This window comes from Apiospora kogelbergensis (genome assembly GCF_038363985.1).
Source record: "Apiospora kogelbergensis strain CBS 113332 chromosome Unknown utg000007l_segment0_segment0, whole genome shotgun sequence".
In the NCBI taxonomy this organism is placed as follows: Eukaryota; Fungi; Ascomycota; class Sordariomycetes; order Amphisphaeriales; family Apiosporaceae; genus Apiospora; species Apiospora kogelbergensis.
In genome coordinates, this window is record NW_027117424.1 from 787115 (window position 1) to 807360 (window position 20246).

The window sequence follows — 20246 nt, forward strand, 5'->3', positions numbered from 1 at the left end:
ATGCGTTTCTATAACGTTCGCTGGCCAGCAACAGTCGACAGAAGATGGGATGCTGACTAAACCAACGTCCACGAATCGACAGGGCCCAGGGGGAACATGGACACGATCCTCCTATCCCGTCTTGAGATAATACGAAGGGTCCAGCCGCGACTAATGTGGAGAGAGAGTCAGAGACAGAGTAGTTCGTGTATATAGCGCCCGTTCCCTTCCCTCCCCTCTCCAATAGTTCGTTCTGCCAATTGACCCCTCACATCCTATCATCCTTTCTTCGATTCCTCAGCGTCTAGAACACCACCACACACACACCCAAAATGGCTCCCTTTGGCAAGATTTACTCCTACCCGGGCAACTTCCGCGTGCAGCGCGTACGTAATGTTTCCTTTCTGTCTCCCTCCCTTCCCACTCCCGCTTGTCGTCGCTTCCTTTTGTTTGGCACCACGTGATCTGGGCGCCATCATCGACGACACGAAGCAATAAATGAACATGTCCCGTGAAACTTGCAATGTTCCGAGCTAACCGGTTTCTTTTGCGAACATACAGGCGCAGGTGGTTGCCGCGATGAACGGCCTCGAGGTCGAGGTCCCCGCCGACTTCCAGATGGAGGCGACCAAGAAGCCGGACTTCCTGGCCAAGTTCCCGATGGGCAAGATCCCGGCGTTCGAGGGCGCCGACGGCTTCTGCATCGCCGAGGGCGCGGCCATCGCCATGTACCTGGCGGGCAGCGGGCCGAAGGCGGCGCAGCTGCTGGGCGGGCCGGGCGAGCTGCAGAAGCGCGCCCGCATCACCGAGTGGATCTGCTTCGCCGAGACGGAGCTCAACCCGCAGGTGCTGCCCGCCTTCGTCATGTGCGTGCTCAAGTACATGCCCTACAGCGAGGCCGCGTACAACAACGCCGCCAACAACCTCGAGCGCGCCCTCAAGCGCATCGACCAGGCCGTCGACGCCGGCGCCAAGACGTTCCTCGTCGGCGACGAGCTGACCATGGCCGACATCATGGTCGCCGGCCCCCTCTTCTTCGGCCAGGGCTTCCTCATCGACGAGAAGATGCGCGCCGCCGCCCCCGGCGCCATCAAGTACCTCGACGGCCTTGCCGCCATGCCCGAGTTCCAGAGCGTCTTCGGCGAGATCAAGAAGTGCGAGACTCGCGTCGCTGCCCCTTGAGAAGGTTGTTGATCCAAATCCAAAAACAAAAGGAGGCCGAAGCGGGAGGGGTTCAAACAGCTGACGGACGCTGTTACTACATGCTCATGTACTCAGGCGACGAATGCATGGTGACTTGCGAGTCAAATAGTGATAGAGAAGGACAGCCTAGTTCTAGCCGCGACATAGTTGGAAATCCCAAAGAAGTAAAATGCATACATGCCAGCACATCGTGCATTCGGTTCATATGATATGATGATGCCTTATTCCCCGATGAACCTATCAATTCCATGTTTAAACAACTAGGTGGTCGTCAAGTTCCCCAATGACTACAATCTAATGTCAGCTTCGTGAAATAGGTAAGAATTTAGTAAAAGCAAGTTGGGCTCTTCTGTCCAGTAACGTGCCGCCATCGTTCAAGCTAGGAATCTGCCGTCTTGTGTAACGGCATGCAACTTCCGTTTCGATCCCGCCAAGGGGATGAGGCGTTTTTCGGAGGAATACCGATCAGTTGGGACGCTACCTTAATCCTCAATGCTCGATCATAATTACTGTGCCACGTGCCACGGCTCGGCATGTCCCCGTCTGCCCGGCTGGCGCCTTTTTTAATACGTCAAGTCTTTGATGTATGATGAATTCCTCTCGAGACAGTTGCCCTTGCTCGGCCTGCCTGGTGTCGTGAACAAGGAGAGAGGAGGGGAAAAAAAGACATCCGACTGATGATTTAATCTGATTTCTGTAAACGTGAAAAGAATGTAACGTTGTAAAAGTCCGTAATGTGTAACATGAGAAGGAAACAACCTTCCCGAGTTGTCAACAGTAGAATGCAGTTGCTGTGCACAACAGGACGGCAAAGCACATTCGTGTGAGACAAACTGGCAATATATTGCGATTAACCTTCGTTAAACGGCCAATCGCATTTTGTGCAAAGCCCATTTGTCTCGTCTCCAAAGCCTTTGCTGCATGTCCACCGCTGCGTCCTCGGTCGTAAGATTATCAATCAGTCTCAGCCTACCTTTGAAGAGCCTCCGGAGAACCAACCAGGAGCCGGGTATAGCAGACGGAGCGTCTACCATTGGGCCGGGTTAAAAAAAGACTTGCATGGGAGTGACACCCCCTAAGGGTTGCAGCCTCATGCGGTTCTGCTGCTCTGGGGAATCTGATAGGATGAAGAGCTGACCCGCATACCCACTCTCGATCTAATGCTTACTATTTTCTCCCAATTCGCTTGCCCCTCCGAGAACTAGAGACGCATCGTTCGTGTAAATGACGCCAAGTGCGCTAGGCGCATACCATGCCGAAATATATAAATTGTGTGCCGAAACTGACCGTGACTCCAACCCTGGCATTGCCGTTGAGCGTGATTGTGTTCCTTCTATCTTTGCTTCGGAAGGACGAAGACCCCTGAGCAACCTTAGAGATATTCCAGTCGACGTGGTTTCCCCCGCACCTCCACTGTCATCATGTCGGCGACAAACCTGCTCGTCTCTGCCGCCATCCTCGGCGTGGTCGTCTGGGCCGCCGTGGGACTCCTTCGCGAGTCCCGGCAGTCGGGGTCGTCGCTCCCCTTGCCGCCGGGGCCGAAGCCGAAGCCCCTCATCGGCAACCTCGGGGACCTGCCGCCGCCGGGGGCTCGGGAATGGGAGCATTGGGCGAAGCACAAGGAGCTCTATGGTAACTATAGCATTATCACGCGTCGTGGCGGAGAGAAATGCTAATCAATCCCCCTTTTCACACAGGCCCGATTAGCTCCGTCACTGCGTTCGGCACCACCATCGTGATCCTGAGCACGCTGAAAGCGGCCACGGAGCTGCTGGATGGGCGGTCCGCCATCTACTCGGATAGGGCCAAGATGGAGTTCGGCGGCGAATTGTGAGATTCACCCTCGACTATGTCCCAAGTCCGGGAGTACTGTTTATACTAATCGTTTCTTCGAACGCAGGTGCGGCTGGAAGTACATGCTGGCCTTGAGGCCCTATGGCAACGGCATGCGGGCCGTCCGCAAGTTCCTGCACAGCGGCGTGGGCACCAAGGCCTCCCTCGCCCAGTACGCCGATCTGCAGGAGGTCGAGGTGCGCCGCTTCTTGCTGCGCACGCTCGAGCGGCCCAAGGAGTTGCGGGACCACATCAGGACGTAAGTTCTCTCGCATTCGTCATCGGTCGTCTCATGGACGGGTCTCATGCTGACTGGATATTTGCACGCCCGCAGAGAGGCCGGTGCCATCATCCTCAAAGTCGCCTACGGCTACGAGATCGAGCCCCACAAGGAGGATCCCCTCGTGAAACTGGTAGACAACGCCATGGACCAATTCTCCAAGGCCATGATCCCTGGCGCCTGGATGGTGGACATGATACCGATGCGTAAGTTCAGCCCAGTCTTGTCCTGGGAACGGGAGGGAATGATATTAAAAAGTATGACTAACTGGTGTATCTATCGACCTTCCAGTCCGACATCTTCCCGACTGGATGCCCGGCACCGGTTTCAAGCAGACGGCCAAGCTCTGGAAAGCGACGCTGATCGACACGGTGGAGAAGCCCAAGGCCCTGGTGCGCAAGCAGATGGCCGAGGGGCGCGGCAAGCCCTCGATGCTGTCGCAGGCGTTCGAGAAGGCGCCCAACATGGACGCGGAGCAGGAAGACATCGTGAAGTGGGGTTCGGGCGCGCTCTATGCCGGGGGCGCCGATACGGTAAAAACTTTGATATTTCTCTCATGTCTTGTTTGTTTTTTGGGATCTCGACTGACCCTGGCCGACAGACCGTTAGCACCATGGCGACCTTCTTCCTCCTCTTGTCCCTGAACCCCGACGTGCAGCGCAAGGCCCGCGAGGAGATCGACCGCGTCGTCGGCGCCGACCGCTTGCCGACCCTGGCGGACCGCGAGAGCCTGCCCTACATCTGCGCCGTCTTCAGCGAGGCCCTGCGGTTCCACCCCATCGCGCCCATGGGGCTGCCGCATATGACGACGACCGAAGACGAGTACGAGGGATACCGGATTCCCAAGGGGGCCATCGTTATGCCCGCTGCTTGGTAAGCCATCCTTTTCTATGTTCTCCAGGTTTCCTGCCCGGAATATCATTCCCTTCCCTTCCTTGCCCTTTTAAAGCAGACTGTAGAAGTCAATGTCAACGAAATTGCAAGCTAACATCATGGTTCTTTTCCTGTGCAGGGGCTACACCCGTGACACCTCAGTCTACCCAGACCCGGAGACCTTCAACCCCGACCGCTTCCTGGGGCCCGACGCGGCGCCGCACCCGGACTTCGTCTTTGGGTTCGGGCGGCGCGTGTGCCCGGGCAAGCTGCTGGCGGAGCAGTCGGTGTGGCTGACGATCGCGAACTCGCTGGCCGTCTTCGACGTCACGGGCCCCGGCCGCAAGACAAAGGGCGGCGAGAGCATGTTCCTGGGCGGCATGGTGAGCCACCCGGCGCCGTACGACGTGACGGTCACGGCGCGCAGCCCCGCGCACGCGGCCTTGATCCGCGAGGTCGAGAGGTCACACCCATGGGCCAAGAGCGATGCCGAGGAGCTGGCGGGTATCAAGGTCTGAAAAGGGTCGGAGGGCCTGCTTTTGATAGCTGCCGAAGCAAGAAGGGCGAGGGGGTAGCGGTCGCTGTGTGAATCATATACAGCGAGGCAATTTCCACCAATGGAAGTCTACCACATGGCTATCATTCATGTTAACTACTACCTACGAACTAAGAAATTTCAACGGACAAGATCGCCGTCACGCATCAAGCATGTGAGATGACTAACGCCCATCGCAGAATTTGGATACCCCGCATGCTGTACGCCTGTCGTATCCTCGCACTCCAACTATGCAGCCTGGTTCTTGCTCTTACTGGCCAGTACCCGTATCTGTGTAATTTACGGCAAGTCGTCGGTGTGTCAGCATGGCGCATGAGCAGCTAGTTGCAGGCGTTCGAGAGCGCCACGAGAGAGTTATGAACGGCGCGATGTTACCTTGTGCTTACGACCGTTACTCTATATTGGGCTAGATATTCCAAGGTGGTATAAATAGGTACACATTTTTTGGCCTCAAACCATTCCTTCCTTTTGAATAATACATATATATACCTTATGAATCACAGCAATTGAAGTATCAACGACTGTTTAAAGAATCTCGACCATGTCCACAATCGGCCAACTAGGCGAGCGGATCGCAAGCCTGGCAAAGAAAGTCGAAGAGGACCAGTTGCGAAACGATGCAACTCCTGCCGCCCAACAGATCGCCATGGAGCTGGCAGAAGCCTCGAGGGAACTCGAGCAGCTGGTTCTCGGCCCACGACAAGCGTTGGGGATGATGGGACTATCGGTTGGTAGATCCCGCTGATATACTGAACCACTATTCATACTAATGAGTAGTAATATACATGGAGCATGTAGGTTCACGATGCCTCCAGCTTGGGTGTCATTGTTACCTTCGACATCCCTAATCTCGTTCCTGAAGAGGGCTCAGTGAGCTACGCCGAGCTCTCCTCTCTTTGTGGGCTCGACGAAGACAGGTTAAGTAAGCGCACAGAAACTTCCCGTGCTTGCATAAACACACCCCTGATCCGATGTTTCTAATCGCCCGATGGCACGTTGCACCAGCCCGCATCCTCCGCTACGTCATGATCAACCACATCTTCCGCGAAGCGCCCGCGGGCCGCGTGCGCCACACGCCCCAGTCGGCGCACCTGGCGCAGTCGCCCGCGTTCTGCGACTTCCTGCGCACCATCGCGGCCGTCTTCCTGCCCGCGTGCGCCGCCGTGCCCGCCGCGCTCGCCCGCTGGCCCCGCACCCGCGCCACGACCGAGGCGGCGCACGGCGCGGCCCGCCGCACGGACGCGGCCTTCTACGACTGGCTCGACCGCGACGAGAACGCGGCGCTGCGTCGCAACTTCGACAGGGGCATGGAGGGCATCAGCCGCGCCGGCCAGCGCCTGCAGGATACCGACCTGCGGGCCTACCCGTGGGGCGCGCTGCCGGCGGCGGCGGCGGTGGTCGACGTGGGGGGGTTCGGGTGAGTCTGGAGGGGGACGGGCGACATCGGAATAGGGGTCATGGCGGGCGCCAGTGCATGGCTAACTTGATGCAGGCGGGCACTTTGCGAGGGATCTCGCCGCGGCGTACCCGTCGTTTTCGATCGTCGTCCAGGATCTCCCTCGGGTAATCCGTCAGACCATGGAAGACCAGAAGAACGCGTCCGGCCCCGAGTCCGTGACGTACCAGGCTCACAACTGTTTCGACGAGCAGCCGGTCAAAAACGCCGATGTCTATTTCATGCGCCACGTCTTCCACAACCACCCGGACGCGGAATGCATCAAGATTCTCACGGCGCTGCTACCGGCCTTGAAGCCCGGCTCCAGGGTCCTCGTAAGCGAGTACATCGTGCCGCCCGCGGCCGAGCTGAGCGGGGGGTTGAGCACCAAGGCAATGAGGTGATTATACATTCGCAGCCCCTTCTTCATATTATCTCCAACCCCCAAAAACCTACTGGACCAAACTTTGCTGACAAACTTCGCTTTGTCTTCGTCTTTGCCGCGGAATAGACAAATGGACTTGTTGACTATGGCTCTGTTCAATGCCAAGGAGCGCACCAAGGAAGAGTACTCAAGACTATTCGAGCAGGCAAGTCCGGCGCTGGTGTTCCATGGCACCCACCAAGTGCCCGATGACCCAAGAAGCTGTGTGTTTGAAGCAGTCTATCAGGGAGGAGAGACCAAGTGAGTTGATCGCGTGCTGGGAAGCTCATATTCTGTTTAGAACAAGTTCGTTTCCAAATGTATCCGCTCAGTAGAGAAGGAATCGTGCACGTGAGGGCTGGACTTTACTCGGTATGAATCTTTCCCGGGCAATCAGTCTCCGTACCGCCAAGCTTGCGAGACCTTATAAATTCAGAGTCAAGCTCGACACGCACTTGTTAACTACCTTCTTTTACTTAAATCGTCTAAATCTAACTATATGTGACCGTAATTAGGTGTCAGTCGTTGGCTGTCACAGGCCCAGGTGAGCAAATCTATTGGTGGCACAGTGCGCTGCTCGCCAATCAAGCGCTACCCCGCCTGTGTCATCTTACGCTGACGAAGTTGTGGGTGCCGCCCTGCGTTGCCAGAATTGATCGAGCTATCTGTCTTTTCCATGGCTTCTCCAGCACTATTTCGCATCAATATGGACTTTGACCGGATCTTAGCTTCAGGCTATGGGGGTGGACTGACCGTGCATTTGCCCATGAACCATCTTCAATACTTCTTTTGTGTTTCAATTCTGCCTGGTCTTGTCTGTGTTGTCATGCGCAGTGAAGGCCCGTAGTTGGAATGCTTGAAGCAGTGGGGTGCGACCGCTACAAAGCTGAAAGGTCTTCTGTGGTGAGTGCTAGCAATTTCTTCCCCGGGGGGAGGAGACCAACCAAAGCTGACCTAAGATTGGCCATCGTTGACTGTACTCTGATTTCAATGCTGATGTTATTACAGCCCCACCCCGCAATCGAACCTGGACACTTTTTCCTGCGAGAAACGTCTCTCAATGCATCGAACAGAACTGCCACAATAGGCAACATGAATCAAGGCGGCTCTATAAGTGGCCGGATAGAAGCTTTTACCGGCGTCGCAGACCGAATGAGCAATGATGCGCGCCGGGGGCTTCGAAACCTATTTCTCCTGCTTAACCCTCGCCATGAAAACCCCCCGCTAGCTACCAACCAGGATTTCCTCAGCACACTCTCGCCAACGCAGAAGCATGCAGTCGCATTGCTGGACGAATGGTGGACGCGACAGCAAGATGCCGAGATTGTCAGTGTCGTCAAGCCACATATATTCGCGCTCGCTCTGCTTCAGCCAGACGAAAGCAATATCGGCGATATTTCAATGTATAAGCAAGAGATACTGGGACTGGAACAGATCGCTTCCGAAAGCGACCGAGATATCTTACACGCTGTGGGTCAGCGTCTTAAAGATAACCAGGGTGAACTTCATCTCAGAACCCGGGCGCGTATGCGCAAGACTTACCGTGGCCTTGACACATTTGGTACACAGACAGCCTTCTACGGATCCGCCTACCACCGTAATATGCTGTATGTTTTTGACTGGGAGTTACTTTACCTTCGAGATTCCCTAGAATCACCCTCTGTAATCCAACGAGCAGCCAGAACCTCGGCAGCGGCCAGACTAGGCTACACATGCATGAGACACCTCACTATAGATTCTGGAGGTGAGACTAGCTACCTCCAATGTCTGCAACCCTGTCGCCTCAGGGTAAAGGACTGTCACATTGGGCTTTCTGCCATTTCAGAGCCCTGCAACTGGCTTCGAAACGACGGCAGTTTGCAACAGCTTCCGAGATACCTTTGGGATATCGAGGAACAGCGTACGATTGACACCACGGAACTCAAGGGTACCACGGTGACATACTCAATCATCAGCCATACCTGGGGGAGATGGAGAAAAGCAGGCGTTGGGACGGTGATTCCTGGTGTGTCCCTGTGGAGAGTCCCAGAAAACAACCTATTCGACGTGCGACAATTACCCCAGACACTTTCAGCAATAGGCTTTGCTGAGCGGTATGTCTGGCTGGACATCTTCTGCATCCCACAGGACAGACAGAACGTAAGTCTGGCACCTATAGCGCAGATCGAGCTCGCACGGCAAGCCGAGATCTTCCGAAACGCTACCACTGCGGTGGTATGGTTCACAGACATCTTAAGCTGGACCGATGCTGAGGCAAACATCGCTTGGCTGGCGTTGAACTATCTTCATGATGGACCTAGAGACCATTATCCGGGCGCCAAAGACAAAATTGCATGCGCCATTGGTGGGCTGAGGGACCGGGCATCATGTTCCAGTGGATTTCAACCGAAAGGAGTCGGCGAGAACGGCAAAAGCCAAGTCCCCGGCTGGATGTCATCACTATGGACCCTTCAGGAGGTATTTATTCGGCCTAATATGGTCCTCCTCAACGGCAACCTTGAGCTGCTTTGTGTAAGCAGTAACAGAGCTGTCACCTTTGACCTCTTAGTTGCCCTGGTGGGTGCTGTCTATTTCGATCGTGATTGGCGAGAAGACCTCACTGGACGCGAAGAGGTTGATGATATAAAACGATATGATGTGGCTGACGAGCTATACATCGAAGGCATGGACGATGACATCAGTGATCTGGATGCGCCCCAGGGTGTTATGGATCTTGCAGATGTATTGCTCGAAACAGGATCAATGGAGTTGATCGGGGCTGACAGGTTGACTCCTATCGTCCTAGGGACAATGAGAGAGGCTACTGCTTCCAGGGGGAGGCCATAATGGCTGTCACAGGTGCTACTGGCTGGCACATGGGCCGCTCCGTAACACAGTTCCAGAACGCCAGTGATGCCGAGGACCTGCTCTTCGGTCTATATCCTTTTGAGTTTATTCACGAACTCCGACAGAGCTGCGGAGCTTTCTTCTTCATGTACCAGCAAGAGATGTCTACTCTAATCTATACCGAAAAGGGTTTCATCGATCCAGGGTTTCGAGGTACTATGTTACCATTCATGAAGGACAGCCCGGCAGGGTACAACGTCCTTTCGACTGATGAAGTCGGCGACAGAAACGTCACCGATCATCCATCCACCGAAAGCTGGAGGCTGGAGCGGGACGGTAGTGTCTGGCTGCCCCAAGTGGCAATCGCTGCCGGCAGCAACTGCAATATCACGTCAGGGGCTCAAGGCCTGGCAACGTATCTCATTGCCGATATAGGCTATAACGACCCGTACATTTCAGGTATTCGACAGACCCTTCACATCAAAGGCGACCTGGTCGATATAGTGAATTCCCTCAAAGAGGAAGCCGTGGCTGTGTGTACGGGGTTCTCATCGTGGCACATTTTTGGTATCATCTTGCAACGTTCTACAAAAGGGAGTGGGCCCTTCGTTAAAGCCGGCACTTTCTTCACATCGATTGTCCAGGAGCTCGATTTCGTCTTTTCCATCCCCGAACCAGTCCCTGTTAATTGGCGGGTGCTGTAGTAGAAAATATGAGATATTGACAGACTAATAACGAACCACAAAAGTAAAGAACACAGTCAGAGGATGTAAAGTAAGATGGAAGATGATGGATTTATACAGGCTATTAATATAAGCTCTCTATAACAATTGTTGGTTATACGGTAAAACAAACAGTGACCCCATTCTTATATGAAAGCTGATAAAGGACCGTGTCGGTAGTGAAGATGATACTGTCACACTGAGAATTTTGTACCTGGGACCCAGGCTCATAAATGCCTGGAGCTTTTGGATTCTTATTTTCATCTTTCCGGTTCAATGTGAAGACGTCAACCCAATAGAGACGAGACCTTATAAATATGACTCTTTAGTCAGGGCACACAACCCAATGGCCTGAAGTCTCCTTTCTAACAGGTCTATAGTAACGGCAAACCTTGCTCCTTTGAATACTCGCACGTCGGGCATGACAAGATCACCCACCGGCAAACCTCACAATGCATGAGGATTGGGATGATGAGTGTCCTTGGCCACGACGACTTCTCCACGTCAGGACCCTGACTTCATACGAATGGCAGCCGGGCAATAGCTATGGCGGCTACAACGAACCTACGTACAATGCAATCACCTACACGTGGGGGAACGTTCAACTGGCATCAGGCGAGAGCCCCGATATCAACGCTATGCCTTTTGAGGGTATTGGTTGGAAGTCTTGCCTGCCGAGGATCGATCCTGACTGCTTCACAACCGAAGAGTTGCATCACGCCATAAATTTAGCTGCCAAGCCTGACTCCGAGTATCCCGAAGCCACTTTTGTGTGGATAGACATCGCCTGCATCGATCAAAGGAAGACGAATGATAAGGATGCGGAAATCGGCCGCCAAGTCAAGATCTTCAAAAAAAGCCAAGGACACCTTTGTATGGCTTTGGGGCTTGCGTTGCCATACCGTTCGAAAATGGGTGGACAAAATGGACAGTAACTTCGCCTACTCCCGGAGTAGACTTGGGGAAACAGCTACACCTGAAGAAGTGGCCTGGCTAGAATCAACAACAGACTGCTTGAGGACATTCACCAATAACAAGTGGTTCAAATCTCTTTGGACACTCCAAGAAGCCTTTCGTAGGCCACGATCCATCTTTCTCTTTCATGATGGATTTATAGACGAACTTCTGAGTATCTCACGTGACGGTGAGGGGCAGGTATCACATGGCACACTCGAACAATGGGTACAAAGTTGGCAAATGATTCTGGGGGCCTTAGGAGCGCCAGACTCCCTGAAACCCCGTCTGGAAGACGTGCTTTATCTAGGGAAATCACAAATGTTGGTTTCATGGAGAATGTTATGAATCAGGGGATGTCATCACAATACATTGATATGACCTACGAAGACGGCGTCATAGGTAACCCATTCCGTCTTTTAGCAGCGTCATCTCACCGAAAACCCAAACTAGATGTCGACCGGGTCTACGGGATTATGCAGGTATTCAATCTTCGCCTTGGCAAGTCCGCCCCTGAGTATCTGTCCTTGGATGAGAAGACGAGGGAGGAAACTGAGTTCACCCTGGAAGACCTTCAGCTACAACTTGCAAAGGCCCTTCTTTCCAAATATCCAATTTTCACACAGCTCATCGTACATGGTCCAACGTGGCCTACGGGGAAACTTTGGATGATGGCATCTTTCGTGCCTTACCCACGGACGATTTCAGGGTATGGGATCATCACGCCTTTGGTGGGAAAATCGAATCCGTCACCCGTCTATCCACTGAAGCCATCCAAGGTGAAACATGGGCCAAATTTACGGGCCCAACAGCACCGTTGAGTATATGGTATGAAGCCCTTGGTCATCATAAGACTACTGTTATTCTCAGTAGGAAGACGGGAAACCATCAAACCTATATCCAGCTCAAGAGCATGATAGACGACCCGGGATTCAAGGATATGAAGATTTTACTTCTTGGTAGTCTCCGGTATCCAGATGAGTGCCGTTCAAGTGGAATACAAAGGGACTTGAATCTATGGGGAGATTTCGTGTTTCTACACCGCGATGTGGGCCTGCTTTTGCGACCACACAGGGTCGCAGACAGCCGAGATGGGTATGAAAAGATTGGCTTTGTGTTGTGGAAGCCCCCAGAGCCAGAGGATTATCAAGAGGGGCATGATATTATATGGCAGGAGGCCGAGGGTCTTTTCGGTTAGAATATTGAATAGTACATAAATGTATTATTTAATAGGTTCTGTATGTACGTACAGTCAAAATAAGGTGGTGCGAAACAGTACTGTGTATCGCGTTTGTGACGGCCAATCTCCCTTTTGAGCGTGAAGAGGTGGTCCGTGCAATCGTGCGCACGTAACCCCTTTCGCGCGGCAGTGTTGCCCCTAGCCCCTGAGAGGACTGGTTCAACAGATATATTGAGGTTAAACGTAAAGAACGTAGATAAGAGAACTATTGCACTGCGAGATATCAAAAGCCAGTAATTGCCTACAATCTTTGAAACCCAACTGAGTCATGACATCTTTTCTGTCAACATTGAGTCAGAGCTCCTGGCAGAACTCATTGGTGTGATTGACGAAACCCCAAATCCGTTCTCAATATCCGCGCGCAACATGTCTTTCACGGCGTCTTTACCCTCCTGATTCCGACGGTGGTACGTGACTGTGAGATCGACGCGCATCGTCTCCCTTCCCTCCACAGAGTGTCCGAACAGAATAGACCCATCGCGTCGGTTTTGCTGTTGGTTTGCAGGTGGGCGCGCGGGCCCAAGTCGTTTCATGAACGCCACCGCCGTCCCGTATTCCGTCGAGGTCGAGGCCCCCACGTTTGAGTAGCGGGAAACGTGCATCGCGAGCACGACGTAAAGCTGCCACCCGAGCCAGACGTACTGGATGTCGGGCGGCATCCAGACCGTGGAGCATAGCAGCCCGATAGGAAACAAGGATATGAATATGAAAATGATGATCAATTGGAGGGTTTCTCGTATATGATCTCTCTGGGGATGCCCGTAGTGCCTGAAGAACTGAAGAACCAAAGACGGGGGACCGTTTAGTATCATAAAGTTGCCATCCGACTGGGGGCAGTGAATCTCGAAGTTGCACGGGTTCTCGTTGATCGAGGACTCCGAAACAGTCGACACGAGCCGTTCACGGTGGATAGCAAAGCACGCACTGAACAGCCGAATTAACAGCGGTGCTAACCATAGCAAAGCCCAGGCTGAACGGCAGGCGGCAAGTATCGCGATGGCACACAAGATGGCAGTAAGCTCGGAGCACACTATGCCAAGATACACCCGAGAGCTCGGCGTTCTTGTGTCTTCCGAAATAAATGGGAGGTCCTTTCTCTTATCTGCCGCCTTGGCTCTACTGATTTTCAGACGGTAAACTGACACCTTCGCGCGGAGTGGTGCCGGTGCCGTCGTACTGCCACTATTCGTCGGGGTTTGAGGCATGCCGGACGACGGCATCGATATATAACTCAGAACGCGAGTCCAGAGGCAGTTACGCAAGTCTTCAGTATGACTCTCATATTCGGTGCCGCCGTGCATGGTGTAGGTCCATCCTTGGTCTGGGAAGAAGGCCGTGCCAAGCATGTGGCCTTGGTGCGGCCCCTTCAACAGACCGTGGTCGTAAATGACATCCAGGGCCTTCAACGCCGCCTTGTGCATCGGCCCGCCCATTGGCGTAATCAAAGCCACGGGTAGCAACGACGAAAAGCTGAAATTGCCGTATGCCCGCTGAGGCCATAGCAACCGATCAAATGTGGCGACGGACGCGGCTTCGGCGCCTATATAGCCCAATATGGCACCCACGCCTCCAAACACGTTAGCTGCAACTGCTTCATCGTCGGATTTGGGCGGGGACGGTGGCGAACTTGATTGAGTAGCCATGAAGGTTTGATGGGACGGCCACAGAACGTGGTCCCGCGTGTCTACCATCTTGAGGCAGGCTGTCTGTATTTGAATGAGGGGGCGAACTGTGTTTGCGGCTCAATGCGATGCCACCTTGGCGACGACGACCAATGGCATCTGTCTGTCGTGCTGTTTCGATGTCTTGAGGGTGTGCGATATAGGGCAACAAGAGGCAGCGATGCACAGAACTTATGCTTGCAGCGTGGCGGCAAATCAGTTCCATTTATTTACTTATGATTTACACAAGATGATGCCATAATGCATCGAATGTGGCACGGATCTCACCAGAAGAAATGCCAACCCTTTCACCCATACCCCGCTCCAGTGGCGAGCCTCGGGCCTATTTGGCGGCAAGTGTCGAAGGTCCAACGTCATTATCAGTTGCCAACAGAATAACTGTAATTACATTTCGATACCTCCATTTCAAATTCCGCCATTTCCTACGAAGGAATCTCACAAACTACTGTATTAAGAGAGAATATGCGAGTTCTACTAGCTGTTGGAAAACCACTGTCAGCTTACACGAGGCCGGCCACGCCGGCCAAGTCGGTGTAGGATAGACGGCTTTAAGAAAGCCCGAGGGCTGTGCAGCGACACAGAGCCTATCAACTATCAATTAAATAGATAGTGGCTGCTGACGTGGTACATGTCTCTGCACCTCGCCTAGTTAGACAGGGTCTAGACCATTTGAGACATGTAAGACCTTAATTCGCCTATAATACAATTCAGTCAACCTCACAGTCAGCCGTTAGTATCCGAACAAGATTCGTTCGCCTGAGCTTCAAAGCAGCGTTTCTTTAGGGGCTTCTTTCTTCCAGGTCCGGTTATAGGTCCATACATGCCCAACAGGAACGTAGCCTGAGAATGCGGAGGCACCCTTGTACTGTTTGCGAATAAGGAAAAACCCGGGTTCAAACTCGTGAGTAGCGTCTTGTACAAACGCTACTGAGTAGATGCCTAAGACAAGACTTCCTTTTTTTTCAGGACAACGAAATCTAAGCTAATATAGGATCCCTTGGGGTAGGGGATCACCTCACACTTGTGCGGCCGAAGATCTATCCCTCTGGCTAAACAGCGGGAATATACTATACTATAGTAGACTCATATTTATAAGGGTTCGCTTCTGTTGGGTTCATAACTTGACATTAAACCCAATAGCCAAAAAAGAAAAAGAATGATATACTATTGTGATATCAGGGGACTCTTTCGATGGACAAGCTATCGAATGTGAACAGTCCGCCCAGATCTCTATAAGTTATGAAGGCCTCGTATTAAGAGGATGCAGTTTTCCGCTGGAAGAGCTCTGGGATGCCTGGTCACAATTGGAAACAGTACGCATGCGCCTGGGTTTGGAACTCGGCCCCAGCATATCAGTGGACGACTGGGGATATCATTGCAACAGTTTAGGTTTGAGACTACCGATGTAATAGAAACATTATGTTATGCATTATAGAAGCTCTATTGTAGATACTACGGAGATGGCTCCTCTACAGGCTGGGCGAATCTTTGCTGGACTATTCGAACGCCCTCTGCGTACTTGTGCACAAAATCCGTTCTTACGGTGGCTGCTACCGTATCACCGCTCGAGGAGCAAAGCCAGACCTCTTTGCCCCGGCTCAGATGCTTTGCGGCGCAGAATTCAGTCCTTCCGCTCGCCTGCCAGTCAAGCAGGCGGAGTATGTGCATGGCTAGAACGGCATATAGCTGATACGCCAGCCAGAGGTACTGCATGTTGTCGTCCATCCATATGGAAAGAAGGAGACCTGCGGGGTAGTAAAGAACAAACGCATACGTGATCGCGATGCACAGCACTTCCCTCCTGCGGTCCCCCTTGGAGGACCGGACTGGGTGCCCGTAGTGCCGGAAGAACTGTTTTACCGCCGACCCTGGCCCTTCGATCAAGAAGAAGCCCTGTGTCATCTTGACTATCTCGTACATCGTTATCTGATCCTCCTTCTCATTGCCAGGAGCCTTCCGCAGGCCTTCGCGGCGGGTACGGAACAACAAAGACAAGAGCTTCAGGGCCAGCGGGATTATCATGAAGAGTGCCATCCACCAGACCGTAAGGGGTATGGAGATTGCGGCAACGACTATGGCCACCGTCTCGCTAACGACGACGCCAAGAAGGGTCTTCCACGATATCTTGTCTTCTCTTAAGATCTCTATGTTCGATGTGGGCGTCTCTTTTTTGTTGACAACCCGAAGTGTGAGATGATGCACAGCCTGGATTGCCCGGAATTCTTCCACCTTTTCCCTCTCGACGTCGGAGTGCGAAGGAGCATGGGAATCTTTAGAGACCCGTTGATCGAGCTGTTGCAGGACCTCGACCCAAAATCCGTTCCGTACCTGGTCATCCGTGTCGTGACCAGGGCTGCTTGCAGGGGCTCGATTCGTGTGCTGGGCCTTGCGATCGAGATAAAAGGCCGTGCCCAGGAGATTGCCCCGACCGGGTCCCCTGTAGAGACCGTGGGCTCGGAATACGTCGAGCGTCTTCAGAGCGGCGGAGTGCAGCGGACCGCCCATGGTCATGAAGAGGCCCTGCTTCAAGACGGTGGTCAGGCTGGCGTCGTTGTAGAACCTCTCTGGCCAGAGCAAACGCTCAAAGGTTGTGATCTCGGCAACTTCACTCCCGACGTAACCCAGAACGGCACCAAGCGCCTGGGTCAACACTAGAGCTTGGCTAGTCATCACGGGTTGGAAATAGAAGGGCGCCTTTTTAGTGGCTATGGGAATGTATGGGGATGAAAGCTGGAATGATGGGGGATGTGGAGTTGGGTATAAAAGAGAGTCCACATGTCCAGGGCGGCAGGTAGGATTACCGGCGAGCTTACTACGCCTTGAGCTGTCGTCAGCCAGGGAGGGAATGGATCACCTCAGCACCATACAGCCCCATTCATCTTCTTTTGATCGTCCAATTGATGCATATTTCGTATACGGATCCTTCGGGGGAACAGCTGTCGGGGTGCGTGGTTACGATTTGTTGAACAGGATCTTCCACTTGAGCGAGAGTAAGACACAGCCACTCCATTTTATTCCCGGCCATTACATCCATGTTATTACTGATCGGGAAGCGGGCAGCGGGCTACTGATCCATGCCACATAGAGGGTTTCTCCACATGTTTCCAATAACGCCAGGTCCCCCTAGCGCATTCTCCGTATTAACTGCCTACTGCTCACGATTATCCCGTCTACCCGTGAGGGGCTTCTGGGCCCATGATGGCCGCCACACGAAACTTCTATCGAGAGCAAGGGTGCCGAGCCCACTAAGATAAACTTTAAGATGGAGGTATAAAGCGATGGTGAACTATACATCCCATATGAGCACATTGATACTCTCGTAGACGTCTGTTGAGGTTTCCCCCTAGCTAATGAACGTTGGGTGACAAATCCCTAGCCACTAGCTGTAGATCAAAGAAGTGTATGATTGCTCGGGCACGATCGGTTTTTCCATATCACTCGTGGCTATGGGAGGATGCAAGGAGCGTAAGTGGGTTGCCCATGTCATGAGGCACAGACCCAAGAGGCCGACCGCCTTCGAAAAATTGAAAATGTATGGCGTCTTGGCGTGCAGACCCTAGAATCCACTTGCCAATGGCACTGGTTTGCGATTGAAGAGCGGAAAGCCCAGTTTGGTCAATACATATACCCCACAGCTCGACACTCTTCACCTGTTCTAACCCGACACTGATTTCATTCCAGCGGAGGACAAGATCCAGCAGACATCCAGACCCATTCGGTTTAGGGATAGTCCAATTAAGCATAGTCCCGCCGTCTGTATATATTAGAATGGCTTTCGGGCTGAGGAATGCCTCTTCAAGTGCGTTCGCTGCGCTCTCAATCGCGAGTCCCACTTCGTCCCGGCTAAAGCACGAAAATTTTACAGGCGGCGGCACCGGTTAGTGAATGTTATCGACGGCCAAATATTGGCTACTAGTGTATCCTACTTCTCTTGGCTTGAAATAGAATCTGCCCCAGGTGTATGATATTGCACTGTACCCCGGCTCTGTATAGTTGCCGTACCTGGCCCCGGGCGCCCATGAGCAGGAATTTATCGTCTTGACTTGGAGCAGTCGCAGTGGCCATCAGCCGCTATCTCGCCAATGATGGGTGGTGCTCTTCGTCTGTGTGCAATTCATATTTGACGTCGAAACAAAAAGCAACGCTTGGTACGCCATAGGGGAAAGGCACGTGGCTTGCCCTCAGGAATTTCAGCTCTGCTGTTACACAACATGTGGCTGTGTGTGACGGGAGTTGCCCGCTCCTCATTTTTCAATGGTGTGATCAGTCAACTCCGTTATGTCTCTAACTCGCTAATTTGAATTATCAATTCATTACCACATACTCATAGGACTCTATTGTGATCTCTCAGAGAGACTGGGCACACGTAAAACTCCATCCATCTTGCTAAGATCACGAACATAAGATGGCTGGCGTGCAGCATGCTACAGCTGTGACTCTGACAGCGATTGAGCTGGAAGACCAAGCCCTCGGCGACTGGCCAAGACGCCTTCTTCATGTACCCAGCATGACTTCACACGAGTGGCAACCAGGGAACATATACGGGCTCGTTCGCGAACCGACATACAATGCGCTCACGTATACATGGGGGCGCTGGCGGCTGGGAGATAGTGAGCAGCCATGGGTAAAAGCGATCCGAATCCAAGGGGTATCTTGGGAGATCCCTCGTATTGACCCTCGCCGCTTTACCGCTGCGCAGTTTGCCAGCGTCATCCAGAAAGCCACGCAGTCGGTCCCTCAATGGAAAAAGCCAGGTGTTGATATTTCAGAAGAAATCGAGTATCTCTGGCTTGACATGGCTTGCATCGACCAGAGAGGCTCGAACCCGAAATCGGCAGCTGAGATAGGAAGGCAGTTGCCAATCTTTAAGAACGCCCGTCAGGTCTTTTCTTGGCTCCACGAACTCCCCAGTGTTGTGCTCGGCCGAGTCCTAACGGAGGTGGATCGCATGACAGACGAGTTACCGAACCTGGCTGCATCGAGGTCCGCACCAGCGCCGGTCCTGAACGCCATCTACCAAAATCTGAGTCTCATCCTTGACGATCCTTGGTTTTCGTCACTTTGGACGTTGCAGGAAGCTTTCTTGCGTCCAGACTGTATACTATTCAGCAAGGAAGGGAAGACTCGCATCACCACGCTGGGATCGGGCGCTGTGCGTCACGATACCTTTCTCGACCTCCTAGGATGCTGTGAGAATGTGCTCTTTTGTGAGTCGTCGAGCCTTCCCGAGCCGTTCGGTAAAACCGTCTCTCTTGTCAAAGAAAAAGGCTTGGCCGCTGTCTTGACTTTCAGTGCCCTGGCTGTCTACACTGCCACAAGCCATAGAACGTCCATCAAGGACGAAGACCGCATCTATGGTATTCAGCAGGTCTTCGGCTTTCGTCTTGGTACCTCTTCACCACTACACACACCGGGCACCCAATACACAAGGGAGCAACTGGAGATCCAACTGGGAGAACAGCTATTGCGCAATCACCCTGTGCTAAGCCAGATGCATGTTTTCACAGAACCAGCTAGGGAGGGAAGGGCTTTCCTCGTCACACCTAACTCCACTGTTCCAACAGGGCTCCGGGGTTTCGTGCGGAGTGACATTGCCCCTGCAACTACGGAATGCAAAGAGATACCGCTTGTTACACTTTCTGTGCGTTATGTTGAGTCTAGCCCGTGGGGCTACTTCAACGGACGCGTGTGTGCCTTCCCGCAACTTCGGGAAGCTTGCGAACGCGTTGAGGGACACTCTCTATGGGAATCCAGGTTCGACGAGACACATAACTACTTAGTTCTAGAGCCAGATGTCTCGCCTGAGCTCGCATCGTCTCCAGCCTCTAGTAGCAGTGGCTATGTCTCAGTTCCCCGTGGCCATCCACAGCGGAATTTGGCTCGATGGTTCGCAGAGGCCTTCCAGGAGCGAAATCGATTCTTTGTACTGCTTCTGGGACTGAGAGATACAGATGATCAACGGGTTGTGCTTGGGGTGCTCATGATCTCTCGGCAAAAGCAGAACTTCACGTACTATCATCGAGTGGGGCTATGCTGGTGGGATGCCACACTAACAGAAATAGGGGGTGAACGGGTGCCTGGACTAGATTATGGTACATTAATGGGGAGAAATGGTGTGTGGGAGAAGAGGCACGGCTATTTTGGGTGATGTTATAAAAGTACAAACAGCTTTTAGTCAGTCTAGGATCCAGCCATAGGAGAATATCCACATGATACACACAATTTATACCCCATGATGT

General features: G+C 53.0%; 9 protein-coding genes across 9 annotated transcripts; 8 read left to right on the top strand and 1 right to left on the bottom strand.

Annotated features, from left to right (window-relative positions):
* Window positions 1-311: 311 nt before the first annotated feature.
* PG998_010594 (uncharacterized protein) lies at window positions 312-1161 on the top strand (the record flags this gene model as incomplete). The annotated part of the gene is made up of 2 exons (XM_066877410.1): window positions 312-365; window positions 541-1161. The coding sequence occupies 2 exons, from the start codon at window positions 312-314 to the stop codon at window positions 1159-1161; spliced, it is 675 nt and encodes a 224-aa protein (XP_066726464.1).
* Window positions 1162-2603: 1442 nt separating this feature from the next.
* PG998_010595 (cytochrome P450) lies at window positions 2604-4686 on the top strand (the record flags this gene model as incomplete). Its single annotated transcript, XM_066877411.1, has 7 exons — window positions 2604-2814; window positions 2880-3012; window positions 3083-3274; window positions 3350-3501; window positions 3587-3828; window positions 3897-4168; window positions 4308-4686. 7 exons carry the CDS (start codon window positions 2604-2606, stop codon window positions 4684-4686), a joined length of 1581 nt encoding a protein of 526 aa, XP_066726465.1.
* A 579-nt stretch (window positions 4687-5265) lies between these two features.
* On the top strand, window positions 5266-6848 carry PG998_010596 (uncharacterized protein; the record flags this gene model as incomplete). Its single annotated transcript, XM_066877412.1, is given in 5 exon segments — window positions 5266-5429; window positions 5540-5646; window positions 5730-6141; window positions 6233-6559; window positions 6578-6848. The coding sequence occupies 5 exon segments, from the start codon at window positions 5266-5268 to the stop codon at window positions 6846-6848; spliced, it is 1281 nt and encodes a 426-aa protein (XP_066726466.1).
* On the top strand, window positions 6690-10113 carry PG998_010597 (uncharacterized protein; the record flags this gene model as incomplete). The annotated part of the gene is made up of 7 exons (XM_066877413.1): window positions 6690-6844; window positions 7099-7127; window positions 7431-7486; window positions 7592-8190; window positions 8262-8327; window positions 8371-9330; window positions 9369-10113. 7 exons carry the CDS (start codon window positions 6690-6692, stop codon window positions 10111-10113), a joined length of 2610 nt encoding a protein of 869 aa, XP_066726467.1.
* Window positions 10114-10583: 470 nt separating this feature from the next.
* On the top strand, window positions 10584-11066 carry PG998_010598 (uncharacterized protein; the record flags this gene model as incomplete). The annotated part of the gene is made up of 1 exon (XM_066877414.1): window positions 10584-11066. One exon carries the CDS (start codon window positions 10584-10586, stop codon window positions 11064-11066), a length of 483 nt encoding a protein of 160 aa, XP_066726468.1.
* Window positions 11067-12591: 1525 nt separating this feature from the next.
* On the bottom strand, window positions 12592-14016 carry PG998_010599 (uncharacterized protein; the record flags this gene model as incomplete). The annotated part of the gene is made up of 1 exon (XM_066877415.1): window positions 12592-14016. The coding sequence occupies one exon, from the start codon at window positions 14014-14016 to the stop codon at window positions 12592-12594; it is 1425 nt and encodes a 474-aa protein (XP_066726469.1).
* Window positions 14017-15467: 1451 nt separating this feature from the next.
* PG998_010600 (uncharacterized protein) lies at window positions 15468-16146 on the top strand (the record flags this gene model as incomplete). The annotated part of the gene is made up of 2 exons (XM_066877416.1): window positions 15468-15665; window positions 15799-16146. 2 exons carry the CDS (start codon window positions 15468-15470, stop codon window positions 16144-16146), a joined length of 546 nt encoding a protein of 181 aa, XP_066726470.1.
* Window positions 16147-16203: 57 nt separating this feature from the next.
* On the top strand, window positions 16204-16662 carry PG998_010601 (uncharacterized protein; the record flags this gene model as incomplete). Its single annotated transcript, XM_066877417.1, has 1 exon — window positions 16204-16662. One exon carries the CDS (start codon window positions 16204-16206, stop codon window positions 16660-16662), a length of 459 nt encoding a protein of 152 aa, XP_066726471.1.
* Window positions 16663-18412: 1750 nt separating this feature from the next.
* PG998_010602 (uncharacterized protein) lies at window positions 18413-20155 on the top strand (the record flags this gene model as incomplete). Its single annotated transcript, XM_066877418.1, has 1 exon — window positions 18413-20155. One exon carries the CDS (start codon window positions 18413-18415, stop codon window positions 20153-20155), a length of 1743 nt encoding a protein of 580 aa, XP_066726472.1.
* Between the last annotated feature and the right edge of the window lie 91 nt (window positions 20156-20246).